The 17270-nt window shown below is 40.2% G+C and overlaps 1 protein-coding gene across 6 annotated transcripts in view; it reads left to right on the top strand.

Moving 5' to 3' along the window:
* The window catches only part of PAM (peptidylglycine alpha-amidating monooxygenase), a 246051-nt gene that overhangs the window by 88154 nt on the left and 140627 nt on the right, over positions 1–17270 (top strand). For all 6 annotated transcript variants that reach the window (XM_061623355.1, XM_061623365.1, XM_061623383.1 and 3 more), the window contains exon 4: positions 13798–13855. In XM_061623355.1, coding sequence (XP_061479339.1) covers positions 13798–13855 — 58 coding nt within the window. The remainder of the gene's footprint in view (positions 1–13797; positions 13856–17270) is intronic.

Consider the following 17270-nt stretch of genomic DNA (forward strand, 5'->3'; position numbering starts at 1 on the left):
TTCCATTGATGGGACAGGGTGGGATACCTGCACTATTTTGTGTTCCTGTTACTTTTTCTGCTCTCGTGATGTAACAGCCATATTGTGAAATTCCATGCTCCATTGCTGCTATTGTGCCACACCCCCACAGCAGTCATTTTGTGACTGGCATCCACATCACTTTCACAAAATTGCACATATGCTTCTGTCCCAAAAGGGTAGTGACCGCTAATTTAAAGTATAAGAATAAGAACTTGCACTAATGGACAAGCATATTCTCAAGAAGTATTTCTGAAAGCAGTCCACTTGCTGCTAGTTTTTTTTGCTGTGATCCAGATGTATTAACAGGCAGCAATCCAGGAAGATGTATCTCTCCTTTCTCCTGGACCTGAGTCCAACAAATGATTAGCACTATTAGCTTTAGCCTCTTGATGGTGTTGCTATCACTTACCAGGATGGTACATGGGCAGGGCAAAACCAGGGCTTTGTGGGAGCATCAGTGGGAGTGCCATAATCTCTCTGCTGGTGTGCTTGCAAAGCTCTAACCTTGTAGCCACTCTGTCTCACCTGTGCACCTTCCTGGTATGTGGCAGGAATGCTGCTGTCAGGAGGGCGGCAGAGTGGCACTGTCAGCTGCTACTGGTTTTAACTACAGAATGCCTGTTGGAGGGGCAAGAACGGAGGACTTATTTTCCGTCCTTGCTTCACCCAAGCATGTGATTAGGGTGCCAAAACAGAGATCCAAAGGAAAGGAAATGCAAAAAGTACATATAGTAACAATTCAGTTAGAGATAATTCAATTTCACCTTGAATGGATGCAAAATAAGCCTAGTGACCCTTCACAACAGGAGCAATAGGTGATAATGCAGTCAAGAAGTTACTGATCTTATTTTGCATACATTCAAGCTTGTATTAAATTGTCACTCTGTACTTTTTGCATTTCATTTCTGTCTGATCCTACTGTTTCCAGTCCCCCTCCTTCTGTGGTTTTGCTCACAAACTTACATACATACAATAGAGGATAATACTAGGGATCTGTTGAAATAGGCTTTAGTAAAGCTTATGCCATAATAAATGTGTTGGCCTTTAAAGTACAAGACTCTTTTTTTGTGTTGTTGCTTACTAGATCAAACCATGTAAACAGTTCTCTCAGTGATGCAGTTTCAGGTGCCTCTCTATCCTAAACTTTTTACATTAATGTAATCTGCCCCAAATCTTTGAATCTCGTCTTTACAGTGTTGGTAAAAGTCCAGCAGTTAATCATACACCACACTAACCATTTAGTTGCTAACTGTGTATGCTTATGTGTTTGGTTTTTAAAAAAATGAAAATTCATTGTGAAGATAATCTACATTTTGCATTCTGAAAAGCTGAATTGTATATAAACAATGTCAATTAAGTGTGCATGATTTCTCTTACTTTGCATATTTTTTCCTAGTCGTCATGGATATAGAAAAGGAGCTCTAAAGGACATTGAAGTTCCTGTTAAAAGAGATTAAATAATTTTTAGATAGAATTGCCAGTGATGAAAATAGTAGCTGCCTATTTTTTTAAAAGGGCATCAGAAGCACGACAAGAATAGGATGTTTTGCAGTCGATTAGATGACTCATTGTTGCAGATAGCACTTGAAAAAATGGAAGCAAAACCAAGTGATTTAGTTATTGGGGAGCATTTCCTAGAACTTATTATTGGAGCCAGCTGTTTCAATTTACTGGCTGCAGAGATGGAAATCTTCAAGGAGGATTTGAATAAAAATATTCTATAAAGAACCTTTTCCAGAAATTAAGAAATACTTAGAATTTGTATGTGTAGGAAATGCTTGTGCTACCCACCTGAAAGTTGTGTTAGACAATGTGTGGAGATCATAATGAAAGACTTGGAATTTCAGTCTATAAATGCCTTGTAGAACAAAATGCTCTGCATCCTCTTAATCGTAATATATTCTAGGCTTCTTATTTGTTGTTAATTTTTGTTTCTACAAGGTTGGATTACTGTAATGCTCACTGTGTGGGTCTGCCCTTTCATTTAGTCTGGAAGCTGAAGCTGGAACAAAATGCAGCGGTGTAACTGCTCACTGGGACAGGGTATTGCCAACATGTCACCCCACTGCTGAAGAATTGCACTGGCTGCCCATTAGCTACCAGGCTAAGATCAAGGTTCTAGTTCTGGTGTACAAAGCCCTATACAGCTTGTGACCAGGATACCTGAAAGATCGTCTTACCCCTTATATACCCAGTCGATCACTGCGCTCTGCAGGTGAGGGCCTCCTGCAGATACCATCTTATTGGGAGTCCATTCTGCACAATATAGGAAACGGACCTTTAGAGTAGTGGCACCTACCCTTTGGACTTCCCTCTCCTGTGCTTTATAGATTACAACAAAGCCTTTGATTGTGTAGATCATGAAAAACTATGGAATGCTTTAAAAGAAATGGGGGTGCCACAGCATCCAGTTGTCCTGATGTGCAGCCTAGACTGTGGACAAGAGGGTACTGTAAGGGCAGAATATGGAGAAACAGATTGGTTCCCCATCGGTAAGGGTGTGAGACGGGTATATTTTATCACCCTACTTGTTTAATCTATACACAGAACATATCATACGGAAAGCGGGACTGGACCAAGATGAAGGAGGTGTGAAAATTGGAGGGAGAAATATCAATAATTTAAGATATGCAGACGATACCATACCCTTAGCAGAAACCAGTCATGATTTGAAACAAATGCTGATGAAAGTTAAAGAGGAAAGCACAAAAGCAGGACTACAGCTGAACATCAAGAAGAGTAAAGTAACGTCAATAGAAGGTTTATGTAACTTTAAAATTGACAACGAGGACATTGAACTTGTCAAGGATTATCAATAACTTGGCACAGTCCTTAACCAAAATGGAGACCATAGTCAAGAAATCAGAAGAAGGCTAGGACTGGGGAGGGCAACTATGAGAACGAGAAAAGATCCTTAAATGCAAAGATGTATCACTGAACACTAAAGTCAGGATCATTCACACCACAGTATTCCCAATCACTATGTATGGATGTGAAAGTTGGACAGTGAAAAAAGCAGATAAGAGAAAACTCATTTGAAATGTGGTGGTGTAGGAGAGCTTTGCGCATACCATGGACTGTGAAAAAGACAAATAATTGGGTGTTAGAACAAATTAAACCAGAACTATTCGAATCCCCACGTAGCCATGAAGCTCACTGGGTGACCTTGGGCCAGTCACTGCCTCTCGGCCTAATGAAAACCCTATTCATAGGGTTGCCATAAGTCGGAATCGACTTGAAGGCAGTAGATTTACATTTTATCACTAGAACCTAAAATGATGAAACTGAGGTTATCATACTTTGGACACATAATGAGAAGAATACATGATTCACTAGAAAATACAATAATGCTGGGGAAAACAAACAGGAGTAGAAAAAGAGAAAGGCCAAACCAGAGATGATTGATTCCGTAAAGGAAGCCACAGACCTGAACTTACAAGGTCAGAACAGTGTGGTTCACAACAGATGCTGTTGGAGGTCACTGATTAATAGGGTCACCATAAGTTGTAATCGACTTGAAGGCACATAACAACAACAACAACAAAATATTAGACAGGCATCATCTCCGTTATATTTTCAGCACCTACTGAATATCTTCCTCTTTCAACAAGCCTTTTAAGTAGAGTCCTTATCCCAGCCTGCCTGTGTACTGGAATTGCTTTTTAAGATTATTTTAAAGATGTTTTGTAAGATGTATTGTTTTAATATATTTTAATATATTTTTTATGATGTTTTAGAGTGTTGTATTTATTTTGGCTCTTACTGGGAGGAAGGGTGGGATATACCTCCTCCTCCTCCTCCTAATATTACTATTACTACTACTACTACTACTACTACTACTAAATGCAAGGAACTTGGGGCAGAATACATGGTCTCCCCTCACTCCTCACTTTATCCTCACAAGAATCCCATGAGGTAGGTTAGTCTGAGAGATAGTGACTGGCCCAAAGTCACCCAGTAAGTGTTACGGCTGAGAGGGGATTTTGAACTCAGATACCTTTAGTCCTAGTTCAGTATTGTAACCATTATGCTGCAAAGATTCTAAAAACGTGGTGGCTCCACCTTGGGGAATTATACCTATGTTTATGTTCTGACAGGCAGGGATGTCAACCACTAGACTACAATGCTGTGTCAGGGAACAGCATCTTTGCAAGGGTGTGATTTAGCTCTAGGTCATATGTATGTCACTATGCTGCGCTGTCATTGGTTTGTTTCTGTATCCATAGTGGCAATGCAGGGGCTCAAATCAAGATCCAGAGAGAGTCTTATGCTTGTGTAAAAACTGTGTGTGCAGCTCATTATGATGAGTCTCCATGCTTTTTAGTGAAATATCAAGGTGATCATTGTGTTCATTAAGATAAGAACTAACATGGGTACCTTCTCATAAATTTGCTCTCATGCTTGGATAATGTAACGTGCTCATATGCTTGGAAATTGAGAGTGAATTTTAATAGTACAATTCAGATGTCATGTTTTTGATCTTTCAAACCATTGTTTAGAAGGCAACATGCTCTGTCCTCAAATACTCCCTTACCACCTCCTGTGTGGAGACTCTCCTCTGCTCTCTGGTTTGCTCTAAAATATATTGCTGTAGTGTCCGAACTGGACACACAAGGATTAATGCTAACCAAGAATTGCCTTCAAGCTGTGCTCTCAGTTTGAACTGGGATTTACAAGCTGTGGTTTGGAGGAAGTCATGGGATAGCCATAACCTAAATTTGCCCAATTTCAATGTCATGGCATACTGTGGTTTAATGAAACTAGCAAACAAAAAAAGAATGTGCAAGCCCTTATGATTTGGAGGGTTAGGAATGTGTTAGCTGAATTAAATCAATGACTTATACTTATAAGTTTCAGATGCTTAATGCTGCTTTTAGCAGGCTGCACCTGAAGAGGGGACAAAGTAATAAAGTTGTATTCAAGCCATTTAATGTCATCTGGGGAAAAGTGTTTTATTGTTATCCACATACATTTTCTAAGGAAATAATCTGATTATGACACCACAGGCCCTGCTCTTGCATTCAGCCTGTGAATACCAAATACATACAGTGCCTGAAAACCATCAGTCCTTTTGTATGTTTTCTGTGATACTTAGAGAGAAGCCTCACTAATTTTATATGCCTATTTAAGTAAGAACAAATAAACAAAACCACATTCCCCTAAAATGAAAACCTTTAAAGCATTAAACATTTTCAACCATATAAGGATAAATAAAAGTGATTCAGTGGGCGATGTATAATGTCGGTCAAGTAAACAAACCTGTCTGTATGTTGGCCTAACCTATCCCTAAACCAAGGATGGGGAGCCTGGTTTCAGTTTAAGGGCCACGTTTTCTTCTGGGCAATCTTCTGAGGGCCACATGCCAGTGGTGGGCAAAACCAGAAACAAAAGTGGGAGGAGCAGCAAATATGAATTTTACCTTTGCATAGTAGCTAGTTTCTACAGTCACTCCCCTCCCCTCTCTGTCCTTCATCCTAAACCCTAAAGCAGCTTTTCCCAACCAGTGTGCCTCCAGATGTTGTTGGACCACAACTTCCATCAGCCTCAGCCAACATTGCCAATGGTCAGGAAAGATGGGAATTGTGGTCCTACAACATCTGGAGGCACACTGGTTGGGAAAGGCTGCCCTAAAGTATAGTATTAATTTGTTTTGATTTTACTTAACAAGCCAGTGAGAGTAACAGGATTATGCTGGGCCACTTGAATTGTGACACTGTGATTTTCCTGGTAGGTAGAAGCTTCCAGAGGCCACCAGGATTTCTTTATTGGCAGTCCACTGTTTACCAAAGTTAGAGGGTATATGTTGACAAATTAACTCCTGAAAAGTTTGTATCCCTGTTTCAGATCTTCTTTTAGATTGCTGTCTTTATTTTATATAACTTTAATTTACTGGTTTAAAAATATATTTGTTCATGCAACAGCCCTTGAAATAGTCAGACTTTTGCCCAAGGTCAGTCCAGATAGGAGCATAGAAAGCTGCCTTAAACCAAATCATTCCATTGATCCATCTACCTCAATATTGTCCACATGTCTAGAATCACCTCTTCATGGTTCAGACTGGGATTTCTCCCAATCCTGTCTTGAGATGGTGGCAATTGAACTCCTGGGGCCTTCTGCACGCAAAACGCATGTTCTGCCACTGAGCTATGATCCTTCCCCATAGGCTGAACTGATATTTGAATCCAGGCTAGCTAACTATTATTTAGTTATTCCAAAACAGAAACGTTCCTGCTCTACATGTTTCTGTGGCACTTCAGTGGTTCTACAGTACCCTTGGAATGGCATCCCTCATCCCAGGGGTGGCTCCCCCCCCATGCTGCTGGACTTAAACTCCCATAACCTCTGACCACTGGTCATGCTGGCTGGGGTTGTTATGAGTCCAGTAACATCTAAATGGTCACAAGTCCCCCACCCTTTCTTTATCCTGTTGGATGCATGCCATTGCATTTTATAAGATTTTGTTCACTGAGAATATTTCAAAACATATTTTAGCTCTGCATTATTTGAAGTTAAAAAGTGGCTCTGTCAGTATGAAGCTTCCTTTAAAAGTGAAGACCCTTTGCTCCATAAGCTCTTTCACTTATATGAAACCAAGAGTAGAAACATACGCACTGTTCTGCTAGTTCCAGTGAGTCTCCACCTCTCTTTTCTGAAAATGGGGGAACAAATGTTAGTCAAACCCCACCCCTTTTTACTGTAAAACCTGGTGCATTTTTAAAAAAAAATCACTTCAAAGAGATTTTGCAGCTGACTGGCAGATCAACCTGCTCCCCCTCCAGGCGTGACTAATGGAAATGCTTTGCTCTGGCAATTAGCGATTTGCCCAAGAAGCAGGTTAAGTATTATAGTGTGCCAAAATTGGGTTCCTGCACATTACTTATACAGTGGATGGAGGCAATTTTAAAGCACAGCATGGGGAAAACTGAAATCTTCCCTGCCCACAGTTGCCCCCCCTACTTTTTTCCCTTTGTTTATCTCTTGGTGAGGGTTTTTTCCAGTACTGGGCTAATTGCAGGAGAGGAGAAAACTGGCTGCTGAGAAACAGTTGTGCAAGGGGAAGAAGTTACTCTTCTATCCTTGGTGGTTAGGAATGCGTTCTACCAACTTCGGTTGGTGGCCCAGCTACGTCCCTATTTGAGTAAAGAGGACCTTACAGCAGTGGTACATGCTCTGGTAACCTCACATTTGGATTACTGTAATGCGCTTTACGTAGGGCTACCTTTGAAGACAGTTCGGAAGCTACAGCTAGTGCAAAATGCGGCGGCCAGATTGCTGACAAGGACCAAGCGGTCCGAGCATATAACACCTGTTCTGGCCCGCTTGCACTGGTTGCCAATATGTTTCCGGGCCAGATTCAAAGTGTTGGTATTGACCTATAAAGCCTTATACGGTGCGGGACCACAATACCTTGCGGAACGCCTCTTCTGATATGAACCAGCCCGTGCACTACGTTCTGCTACGAAGGCCCTCCTCCGGGTTCCAACTCACAGGGAGGCCCGGAGGGTGATGACAAGATCTAGGGCCTTCTCAGTGGTGGCCCCTGAACTATGGAACAGTCTCCCTGAGGAAGTACGCCTGGCGCCGACTCTGCTCTCTTTTCGGTGCCAGGTCAAAACCTTCCTATTCTCTGAAGCATTTTAAGTTAAATTGATTTACTTTTAAAAATGTTATTGTATTGGATTTTTGATTGTATTATTTACTATTATTTTGTTATTTATTGTATTTTTTATGCTATTTTATGTTCACCGCCCAGAGAGCTATTGCTAGTCGGGCGGTATATAAATCTAATAAATAAATAAATAAATCCTGTTGTGTAATCAATATGACCCTTTTTCTAACAGGTGCATATCCTAAAGTTTGCCATTGTAAACTTACTTCTTTTCTTCCCTTCATGTTAGGGTTAATGTATTTTAAAATCTTTGCAGCTTATTGGTATTATTGACATCACACAACTTCTGTAGTTTACATCCCCCCCCTTTTTTTTTTAAAGAGACATCCTTTTATGGAGGTTTTCCCTATCTCCATAAATGTTCAGGCTGTCCTAAGTGGAGGCAAAAGTACTTGCACTATAGCATAAAAGAATGTAGTATTCATCTGGAATAATTCTAAACATTGTCAGCAGGGTTCTGTGTAGCATGAATGCAGATAGCATAAGTGCAAAAATCAGTCAGTGAAAAATTCTTAATCTGGGTTGGTTAATTAGAACAATGGCCTATGATATTTTAAACAGCAAGGACAGCCTTAAGTAATGCTTCCTGATAAGAGTGGGAAAATATATGCTCGCATCAAACTCCTATCGCTTAATTGTGCTTCAGATCTTTGCTGTTCAAAGCTAGGCATTTGCATTTTACATTTTGAATCTTGCTCAAATGTGTAATACAGAGGCTAGCTTCTACCCTCTGTTCAGAGCTACTCAAAGTGATATCAAGGAAATGGGATAGTGAATAACAGAAAACATTAATCCATTCATAATTGTTTAATTTATATGGAAGCAGTACATGAAAAAAACTATCATTTAAATTGTGCATAAGCATAATTTGCTATTCAGGACTTGCGAAAAAGCAGACTCAGCTGCTGCAGCCTTTAAGAGACAGGATAAACCTGTAGAGGATAAGAACTGCCTTCTTATGCTAAGCATAAATGGTTCCTCCACGCAACAAAAATATTGCTCAAATTAATCCTGTTGTTGACCAAAGATGAATGTAATGATCCTTTGGACTGGCAAGTTTGAATCTAGTGCTCCAAGTCTCTGCTGTGACCCTTTGTATAATATACATGTGTATTATTGCAAATTTATCAATCATTATTAGGCCTTCTAGAGTAGCTAGCCTGTCTGGATTACCTGGCTGTCCCTTGAACGTCTATATTTTAAACATACATAAACAACCATAAAATTAGAACCTTTGAACTTGCTAAGATTTAATCTTTTGATAGCCTTGTGATGGTTTTAACATCTTTACTGTGGAAAAACTGAATGAACAAAACTTTCTAAAATGCTTGGGAAGGAAATGAGAAAAGTAATTTAAGTAGGAGCCTATTGTTCTCTTGTAGTGTTCGGAAAATGCTTAGGAAGTCATTAGGGGAGCAATCCAACTCACCCTTTTGCTGGGCTGGGGTGAGTTGGATATTGTGGATCCCCCGCAGCACTGGGAGGCTCCCAGCTGCCTCCACCGGCAGCAGCCTTTTACTGTGGCGCGCAGATGTGGCTCCACCAGGAGCCTCTTGGAACCACTGGGGGTCCACTGGGGACGGCCAGCCCAGCGGATGCCAGCAGAAGTCTGGAAAATGGGGCATTCTGGAGGCAAGGTAGGAAGAAGCCATGGGGGGGACCTATGTGAGATCCTTCTCGCATTCAGACCCCCCGCCCTGGGTCCTGGTCCCCCTTTGAAAAAAATAAATAAAATCCCATTCAGGCTTATGGGGAGCACTTACTCCCCGGGAGGCATGTTGGATGGAGCTGGTGCTTTCTGGCCGGCTCATGGACATGGCTCCTGACAGAGCTGACATTCAGCTGGAGCAACAGCTCCTGAACAGGAGGAAGGTCTCGCAGAGCTTTCTGACAGCTCCTCCTCTGACGGCTGCCCAGCAGTTGGATTGTTCCCTAGATTAGTGTGTTAAAAAATAAAGTGGTTCAATTTGTATGTTTGCAAGCACTGCCAAACCATTAATATTGTGAACATTCATATAATGTTTGCTTGCAGACTAATACATGAAATAATGATAGAAGTTTGCAGAGCAATTGACATTTTCAGTGCTCGTCTATTTTTGTTTATTAATAGGAGTGTATCCATTAAGACTATCAAATGCTGACAGCTTGAAAGATAAAGAGCAATGAGTCTTCGTACAATCATTAAAGTTCTCTCTCACTGTGAATTATTTACTTTTAATTGAAGTAGGCAAAACTACAGTGCACTGTATTTTCAAAAGTTTAGTTGTAATGTGAAATTGGCCTGGTATTTTGGGATTTTTTTCTTCAATATCCTCTGCAATTCTAGAGTGTGAATTTTTAAAAATCATGTTGCAGTAAAATGTCTTGTGGTGGTTTTCATTTAGATGGTCAAATATTTTGCCTTGAAAAGGCATCTGAGTACTTCGCATTTGTGGATTCCCATGAAACAAAAGCACCTCCAATGTTTGGGTCTCTTCTCTCCCCTCCCCCCACTATACTGTAAATGTTGCAGGCCTGATCTTTGCTTGCCTGTTCCTTCCCTTCTATCTAGCTTTGAAAGTCTTTGGCAAGTAAAGGGCAAAGTCAAGGAAGACCAGATGCCTGTGTTCCACTAAAATTCACACCTGATTTTGTTGGACTATCTGTCTTCCTTTCTCAGATTTATCCCTTTTAAACTATCTGTGTTTTTACTGTGTCACATCTACCAGATGTCTGTGACATTTCAGAGAGTTAAGAACATAAGAACATAAGAAGAGCCTGCTGGATCAAGCCAGTGGCCCATCTAGTCCAGCATCCTGTTCTCACAGTGGCCAACCAGGTGCCCGGGGGAAGCCCGCAAGCAGGACCCGAGTGCAAGAACACTCTCCCCTCCTGAGGCTTCCAGCAGCTGGTTTTCAGAAGCATGCTGCCTCTGACTAGGGTGGCAGAGCACAGCCATCACAGCTAGTAGCCATTGATAGCCCTGTCCTCCATGAATTTGTCTAATCTTCTTTTAAAGCCATCCAAGCTGGTGGCCATTACTGCATCTTGTGGGAGCAAATTCCATAGTTTAACTATGCGCTGAGTAAAGAAGTACTTCCTTTTGTCTGTCCTGAATCTTCCAACATTCAGCTTCTTTGAATGTCCACGAGTTCTAGTATTATGAGAGAGGGAGAAGAACTTTTCTCTATCCACTTTCTCAATGCCATGCATAATTTTATACACTTCTGTCATGTCTCCTCTGACCCGCCTTTTCTCTAAACTAAAAAGCCCCAAATGCTGCAACCTTTCCTCGTAAGGGAGTCGCTCCATCCCCTTGATCGTTCTGGTTGCCCTCTTCTGAACCTTTTCCAACTCTATAATATCCTTTTTGAGATGAGGCGACCAGAACTGTACACAGTATTCTAAATGTGGCTGCACCATAGATTTATACAACGGCATTATGATAATCAGCTGTTCTGCCTCCCAGTCTGAGAAGTCAACTATTCAAGTTTGTTATACACCAAGCTTCTAAACGTTTCTCTAAAAACAGGATGCTGAATAATATTTTAGCCTAATAGCCTGCATTTGACAAAGTGTGGCTTCAACATTGACTGCCTGTGGAAAATAATAAAAAGATAAGTTTATGCTCATAGTTGTAAAGCTGACTATTCATTCTTTGTAATAATTGTCCTCATGTACTGAGACCCAGCCACTAGTTTTAACTGGAATTCATTATGTTTGCCTCTTCACATTCTCATAGAGAAAGTGCCTTACATCTTTCGGTTTGTCGCAAAACTTTTTTTCCAATGGACGACTTGTCCGCCAAGGCCTTCAGTAATTTTCAGCTTTTTCTGCCTGTGTCAGTGCTGGATGATTTTTAATTGTATTTTTACAGACATGCTGTGAACCACCTGAATGAAGCTTGTAGACCACTGGTGGTCTGTGGATCACAGTTTGGGAAGCCCTGACCTAGTCCATAAATACTTCTGATGCAAGTAGTAGGAGAGAGAATGCTTGAGTAACCTATGCTCTCTGTTTAGTGTTTTCTCCCCCAAGAATTTTCAGCAAGCTGGTTGACATTTGTTACATGATCAGGTAAACCAGTAATGCACTGGAGGCAATGCCAAACAACATGTTCAGTTTTACTATCAGTCATTTAACAAATTCCCATTATAAATGTCCTTTCATTTAGTCAGTGGCCCAGTTTGAATGTAATGGTGAACAATGGTTTAAAGTTACATGCCTGAGCCTTAGGTTCGTGTGTTCTTCCTTTCCTTTTCCTTTTCGATTGCAGCCACAAGAAAGAGATTGGAACCTTATAGAGACATAGGAAGCTGCCTTATACTGAGTCAGACCATTGGTCCATCTTGCTTAGTATTGTTTACACTGACTGGCAGTGGTTCTCCAGTGTTTCACGCAGGAGTCTCTCCCATCCCTATATGGAGATGCTGGGGATTGAACCTGGAACCTTCTGCATGCAAGCCAGATGCTGTACCACAGAAGTATGGCCTTCCCCTCTTTGTTTCCTGTTTAAGTTAACTACTGTCTAGTGTTGCATCTGAACCCTAATCTGTGGCTAATCTTAACTATGGGTAATGGGGGGGAAAGGCGACTTCAAAAACTATGGTTTCAAGATGGCATATTTCAACCAACTATAGTTAAGACTAATCACAATTTGTTTGGATTCGGACATAACACTTAGATTAAAACAGAAACAGCAGTTTCCAATCTCCTCAAGAGTTCTAAACTCACAGCAGAGGTGGAGAGAGTAGTCTTTTGGTTCCTCTTGATATTTCTGCAGAATTTTGGAAGGGCAAAAGCACATGGTGACAATTCAATTATTTTGTGTCTTTTTAAAAAAACCCTGGAGAAATATACTTAAATTTTAATTTTGAAATGTGTACTTGTGCTCTAATCTCTCTTAAAAGGCTTTGGTTTTTGAAACAGTAGCAACTTGCCACCATTAAATTAGCACAGACACTCGAAAAAAAAGGAGACATGTTGCCCCTATGCATCTTGCATTTCACTGCATCATGTATCTGCTGGTACTGCTGAAGTAACTGATGTCAGTACAGGTTTGTCGTGTTCCGATTTGCTCTGAAGACTGCTACAAATTTGTGCCTAGTCTTGTTCATCTGACTTTCTATTGCTTACTTTTAAAGGAAACATTCTCTTGATTAACTTTCTTTAGCGTTAATTGGAGTGAGGAGCATACTGACACAGTTATGGATTTCCAGTCTTTATATTCTCTGTGGCCAGAGTGGACTACTTAATTATGTTTAATATTATATAAGAACAAGAGTAAGGATAGGAGAGGGTGTGTGACTTGGGATGATGTTCTCCACCTTGAAGTACTATTGATTTGAGGATTCTTTTTCCCAACTATATTCCAAGTGCATATCTGCAGAAAGATTTAGAAGGGTTTAGAAATGCATTTAGGGCAAAATCCAGTGTGCTTTATCTTGCTCTTTCATTTCCAGGGAAATGGTTGGATGGGAAATTTATTTGCTGATAATTCATTTTTAATATGCTTCTCGACCATCCCATGTCCCTAGCAGCCCACATGATATATCAGAACATGCTGTACAGTTTCGTTGATTTCCTTGCCATTAGAGGAAAGGAATGGGATATCTTCTTCGTTAAAGGGACTCTTCCTGTGTACCCCTTCAATAGCCACAGAGTAGAGCTACAGCACAAAATGACTATTGCAGGTTGTAAATTTGTGGCTTAGCCTAAAAACTGTTGTTACACAGCTCTGTGAGTGTAATTCTTGCCACTGCAACTGTCTTACCAGTGTTTATCTTGACAACAACAATCAATATGAAGGGGAAGAGTATTGTGCGCTGTGATATCTATTTTAGCTACTCACTGAGGAATATAGCCGGATTACTGTTTGCAAATTCCTATCCTAACTATAAGTGCATGTGAAAATACCCTCCAGAAGTACTGACTATCTAATAGGAACTCAGAAGGCAAAAGTATTTTGTAGCTAGGCATACTTTTATTCCAAAAGCTGTTTTCAAGGTCACCTGTTGCAAAAGTGCACATGTAAAAGAAAGGTTAACTATTTCTCTGTGAAATTTGCAATTTTTCATTTTTTGGGGGGAAATATGCATAAAGTTTTTTCCTTTGTTGTGTCATTCCAGTCTGATACCTACCTTTGCATGTCTCTACGTTTGCCAGTGGAGGAGGAAGCATATGTAGGTGAGTACCACCTGAGTGTGGAGAGAACATTGTAAAACCTTGTGTGAATTTGTCCAATTGATTCCCTGTAGCTTAATTTCCCCCCCATCAGAATTCCTTAATTCATTCATCATGCCTAATGCAGAAGCAAACTAGAATGAACCACTTAAGGTGGGAATAACAAACTGTATCTGAAGAGACACATGAGTAATAGTACTTAAGAAGCTTCACGTAGATGCCTTTGGCAGCTGGGCCCAAGCGCTCCCATTTGTAAAGTATTGGCTTTCTGTCTGTGGCTGCGTACTTAATTCCTCTCCATTGCACAAGCTGTTTATTTACCTGCTGGTACGAGCTGTAAATCTCTTTGCACTTACAATAAGCGCTGGGCACAGTAAGTTCTTACCTGTCTGCAAAATATAGTTGCTTTATGTTCAGACGTGGCTGAGATGACAGCTAAATGACAGGTGCTACCATACACTGTATCAATGTTTAATTTAAGTAAGTATGCCAGTGTAGTAAGCACCATCTGCTTAGCGTGTTCACTCAGTAATCTTAATTTTTTATTCCACTCTGCTTGCCAACAGTTACCTTCACTAGTAAGGGTGTAAATAGTAGAATGGAAATTTACAATGAAGGGCAGCATCTAGAAAAATGGTCACTTGTTTTAAAAGAGATTAGTTAGCTCTTAACACATTTTAACTGCGTTTATACATTCAAGGTAGCTGATGAGTGATAAAAGCTTGGGTTTTTCCGCTATGCTTTGAAAGTGTGTTTATGAAGCCACTATCCATCACACTCATATTGCCAATGGTCTAAGGCAGCCTTCCTCAATCTGATGCCTTCTGGATGTTTGGGACTACTACTCTCATCAGCCCCAGACAGCATGGCCGATGGTCAGGGATGGGAGTTCTAGCCCCAAAACATCTGGAGGGCACCATGTTGGAAATGGCTAAATTAAGGTAAGAAGAGTACAGTTTTCAAATGACATGTCCTCTCTACCTTCAGAAGGTGTGATTTGGTGACATCTTTGTGTTTAACATTTTTGGTATATTAAGTAATTGTACTACCATATGCTGGTGTGGAAGTTCTGAAGACTCTAATTTGGACTACAGGCATCATTTATGTTTTACACTCTATAAATTAAAAGTTAGGTTTAGGTTCCCACAGTAATATACTGAAGGATAGATTAAAGAAAATTAGAGATGCCAGCAAAACACAGAGGACATATGCCTAAAAACAATCTTGGGGAATCATAAAGCTAACTTGAAGAACAGGCAAGCTGTTTCACCTCCTCCCTTGCACATTCTTCTAATCCCCTGAGAAATCTTTCCCTTTTTCATCTAAAAGCCTCAGCTAGGCTGGCCACTATACATTACACTGTCCGTGAGATAAGAGAAGAAGATATAACTTGCCTTTACAGAGCGCTGGTAGCATAATAGGATGATAAACCCCAGAGACTCCTGAGAGCTGTAGTTTTCCCTGGAACTGCTGCCATTGCAGAATTGAGCTTCGAGGTTCTTTCTTTCTTTCTTTCTTTCTTTCTTTCTTTCTTTCTTTCTTTCTTTCTTTCTTTCTATACCGCCCCATAGCCAAAGCTCTCTGGTCGGTTTGCAGCAATTTAAAACATTAAAACAAATTTAACATTAAAGACACATATACAAATCTTAAAACACACACAAAAATTTAAAAAGACAATTTAAATTTTTTAAAAACAATTTAAAAACACGTGCTTTACTTTTATATCCAAACCTGTTTCCTTTTAGAATTTGTAAGAGCAAGTATTCTGCTTCTTTCCTGGATAAGGCTTATGTAAACCCACAATAGGTTAAGCATAGGTAGTTCTGCTGTGTCTTTTATTGTTGTTGTTGTTGTTGTTGTTATTATGTGCCTTCAAGTCAATTACAACTTATGGTGACCCTCTGAATTAGCAACCTCCAATAGCATCTGTCATGGACCACCTTCTCAGATCTTGTAAGTTCAGGTCTGTGGTTTCCTTTATGGAATCAATCCATCGCTTTTTTGGCCTTCCTCTTTTTCTACTCCCTTCTGTTTTTCCCAGCATTATTGTCTTTTCTAGTGAATCATGTCTTCTCATTATGTGTCCAAAGGATGATAACCTCAGTTTCATCAGTTTAGCTTCTAGTGACAGTGCTGATTTAATTTGTTCTAACACCCAATTATTTGTCTTCTTCACAGTCCATGGTATGCGCAAAGCTCTCCTCCAACACCACATTTCAAATGAGTTGATTTTTCTCTTACCCGCTTTTTTCACTGTCCATCTTCCACATCCATACATAGAGATTGGGAATACCATGGTCTGAATGATCCTGACTTTAGTGTTCAGTGATGCATCTTTTCATTTCAGGACCTTTTCTAGTTCTCTCACAGCTGCCCTCCCCAGTCCTAGCCTTCTTCTGATTTCTTGACTATGGTCTCCATTTTGGTTAATGACTGTGCCAAGATATTGATAATCCTTGACAAGTTCATTGTCCTCATTGTCAACTGTAAAGTTACATAAATCTTCTGTTGTCATTACTTTAGTCTTTTTGACGTTCAGCTGTAGTCCTGCTTTTGTGTTTTCCTCTTTAACTTTCATCAGCATTTGTATCAAATCATTACTGGTTTCTGCTAGTAGCATGGTATCATCTGCATATCTTAAATTATTTATATTTGTCCCTCCAGTTTTCACACCTCCTTCATCTAGGTCCAATCCCGCTTTTTGTATGATATGTTCTGCGTATAGATTAAATAAATAGGGTGATAAAATACACCCCTGTCTTACACCCTTTCCGATTGGGAACCAATCGGTTTCTCCATATTCTGCCCTTACAGTAGTCTCTTGTCCAGAGTATAGGTTGTGCTTTAAGACAATCAGATGATGTGGCACTCCCATTTCTTTTAAAACATTCCATAGTTTTTCATGATCTACACAACCAAAGGCTTTGCTGTAATCTATAAAGCGCAGGGCGATTTTCTTCTGAAATTCCTTGATCTGTTCCATTATCCAACGTATGTGTGCGATATGATCTCTGGTGCCTCTTCCCTTTCTAAATCCAGCTTGGACATCTGGCATTTCTCGCTCCATATATGGTAAGAGCCTTTGTTGTAGAATCTTGAGCATTATTTTATTTGCATGGGATATTAAGGCAATAGTTTGATAATTCCTGCATTCCCTGGGATCCCCTTTCTTTGAAATTGGGATATATATTGAACGCTTCCAGTCTGTGGGCCATTGTTTAGTTTTCCATATTTGTTGACAAATTTTTCTCAAAATTTGAACAGATTCAGTCTCAGTAGCTTGTAGCAACTCTATTGGTATGCCATCTGTTCCTGGTGATTTGTTTCTTCCAAGTATTTTAAGAGCAGCTTTCACCTCACATTCTAAGATTTCTAGTTCTTCATCGTACAGTTCCTCCGTGAATGAATCTAACATCCT

This window comes from Rhineura floridana, chromosome 1 (assembly GCF_030035675.1).
Source record: "Rhineura floridana isolate rRhiFlo1 chromosome 1, rRhiFlo1.hap2, whole genome shotgun sequence".
In the NCBI taxonomy this organism is placed as follows: Eukaryota; Metazoa; Chordata; class Lepidosauria; order Squamata; family Rhineuridae; genus Rhineura; species Rhineura floridana.